Source organism: Chanos chanos, chromosome 15, assembly GCF_902362185.1.
Source record: "Chanos chanos chromosome 15, fChaCha1.1, whole genome shotgun sequence".
Classification (NCBI taxonomy): domain Eukaryota; kingdom Metazoa; phylum Chordata; class Actinopteri; order Gonorynchiformes; family Chanidae; genus Chanos; species Chanos chanos.
In genome coordinates this window covers 9024643-9026747 of record NC_044509.1, presented here as the reverse complement: position 1 = coordinate 9026747, position 2105 = coordinate 9024643, and the positions used below count along the sequence as shown (strand labels likewise).

The following is a 2105-nucleotide window of genomic DNA, read 5'->3' as shown; positions in this document are numbered from 1 at the left end:
AACATTATGCTAACTACCATGGTACTTCAGAACACTTGATAATCTTGATGTGACACCCTCACTGACACATGGATAGCATGCTGGGAAAGAAATGACTACACTCTATACTGGGAACTGTACATGGATTTATAATTACTTTATTTACTTTATAAAACATGTATAGCACGTTTGAAATAAAATACTGAAATCATGAAAAAAAAAAAAAAAGAATCAATGAAGGACGTTAAATTGTTAAGATGTTAAATTGTACCTATTATTGACCTTTTCTGTTTCCAAAATTGAAAGCCCTCAGTATAAGCTTCCCAGCTGAACTATGAGATCCATTCTCAGTAAACAGATTTACCACGTCACGATGAAGGCGGAGGAACTGATTCTCTCTGAGAGATTTATAAAGAGGTGCTGTTTGGTGAAAGTTACTATGCTAAGTAAAAAAAGCAGTAGTGGTCAGTCACTGTAACAGCATACCTAAGACCATACAAGGATTCTCAAAACATTTTCCTTCATTGAATTAAAATGGAGTATTGGGATGAGGGATATTGTTATCCACTACATAATGTTTCATGCACTAAGGATGTGAGATCCAGATCTGAATATATTTTTATGTACATTATATTCTTATCAATGTCGGCTCTGACTGTTTTTTTGAATCTGCTTGTGATAATATCTATCTCTCACTTCAAGCAGCTCCACACTCCAGCCAATCTGCTTGTCCTCTCACTGGCTGTGGCAGATATGATTGTTGGATTCATCGTTATGCCAGTAGAGGGCATCCGACTAATTGAAACCTGCTGGTATTTTGGAGAGACATTTTGTTCCATTTTCCCACTTATTTTGTTTGTGGTGGTGTCAGGCTCTCTTGGAAATTTGGTCTTTATATCTATAGACCGATATATTGCTGTGAGTGATCCTTTACTGTATTCGACCAAAGTGACCATTAAAAGGGTGATAATCTGTATTTCCACTACATGGTTATGTTCTCTTATTTATTCTGTGACTATTCTATTCAATCATATGTTTTACCCTGAGACACACAGTGCATGTTATGGAGAGTGTCTGCTTGTCATTAACTTCACGTGGGTAGTTATTGACCTTATTGTTTCATTAATTGCCCCTTGTTCAGTTGTAATTTCTTTATATTTGAGAATTTACTGTGCAACAAAATATCAGGCCCAGGTAATTAACTCTATAACAGCTGGTATCAGAGTGAGGGAGAAAGGTTCAACCCTAAAGAAGTCTGAACGAAAAGCGGCAAAAACATTAGGCATTGTTGTTTTTGTTTATCTACTTTGTTGGATACCATATTACATAAGTATTCTTTCTCTGGGCAATATCACATCTAAATCAGTTGCCATGACATTTCTGTGTTGGATGATGTATATGAATTCATGTATGAATCCACTTATTTACGCACTATATTATCCATGGTTTAAAATATCCGCCAAACATATTTTAACTCTGAGAATATTTGATTCATCATCATCATACTACAACCTGTTTATGGAATAAATTTAATTCATCATTAAGTAAAAATAATTTGTTAAAAAAATAAAGTAATGCCTGTATGCAGCAATAAGTTATTCTGTTTTAGGATCACTTTTGCCACCCTATGACACTTTGAAATTATAAGATAGACAAGAAACCAGGACCATGCAAAATAAGAAAAACCCCACACAGTTCATGTCACTTTTTTCAGTCACGTACATACATTTGTTGGCATTGCTTATGAATCATTCATAAATTCACATTTATTATAGTTTCACTTTGGAAAACATGTCTTACTGCTGGAAAATATCACATTAGAAGTTTGAACTGCATACAGTTTACTCTCCTGAGAAGCATGGGGACATTTATTATTTACTTATCTCTGAGGTTGAGCAGTCTTTTCAGCATGTCATACAGAGGTTCATCAGTGTGAACAATATTTACTTGATTTTGCGTCTTCTACTGTCATTTCTTGAAACTCAACACTTTAATAAAATTGTACATTTAATAGATGCCTGTGTTTTTGGGGGGTTTTTGTACTTTCACAGTGATATAACTGTAAAGATAAATGCTTATGAATGCATCAGTTGGACTACAATGGCAGGAATACATTTCATAGGTAA

The 2105-nt window shown here is 34.4% G+C and overlaps 1 protein-coding gene across 1 annotated transcript; it reads left to right on the top strand.

Moving 5' to 3' along the window:
• The first annotated feature begins 513 nt into the window (after nucleotides 1–513).
• Nucleotides 514–1506, top strand: LOC115828242 (trace amine-associated receptor 8a-like). The gene has a single exon (XM_030792195.1). It carries the CDS (start codon nucleotides 514–516, stop codon nucleotides 1504–1506), a length of 993 nt encoding a protein of 330 aa, XP_030648055.1.
• Nucleotides 1507–2105: the final 599 nt, after the last annotated feature.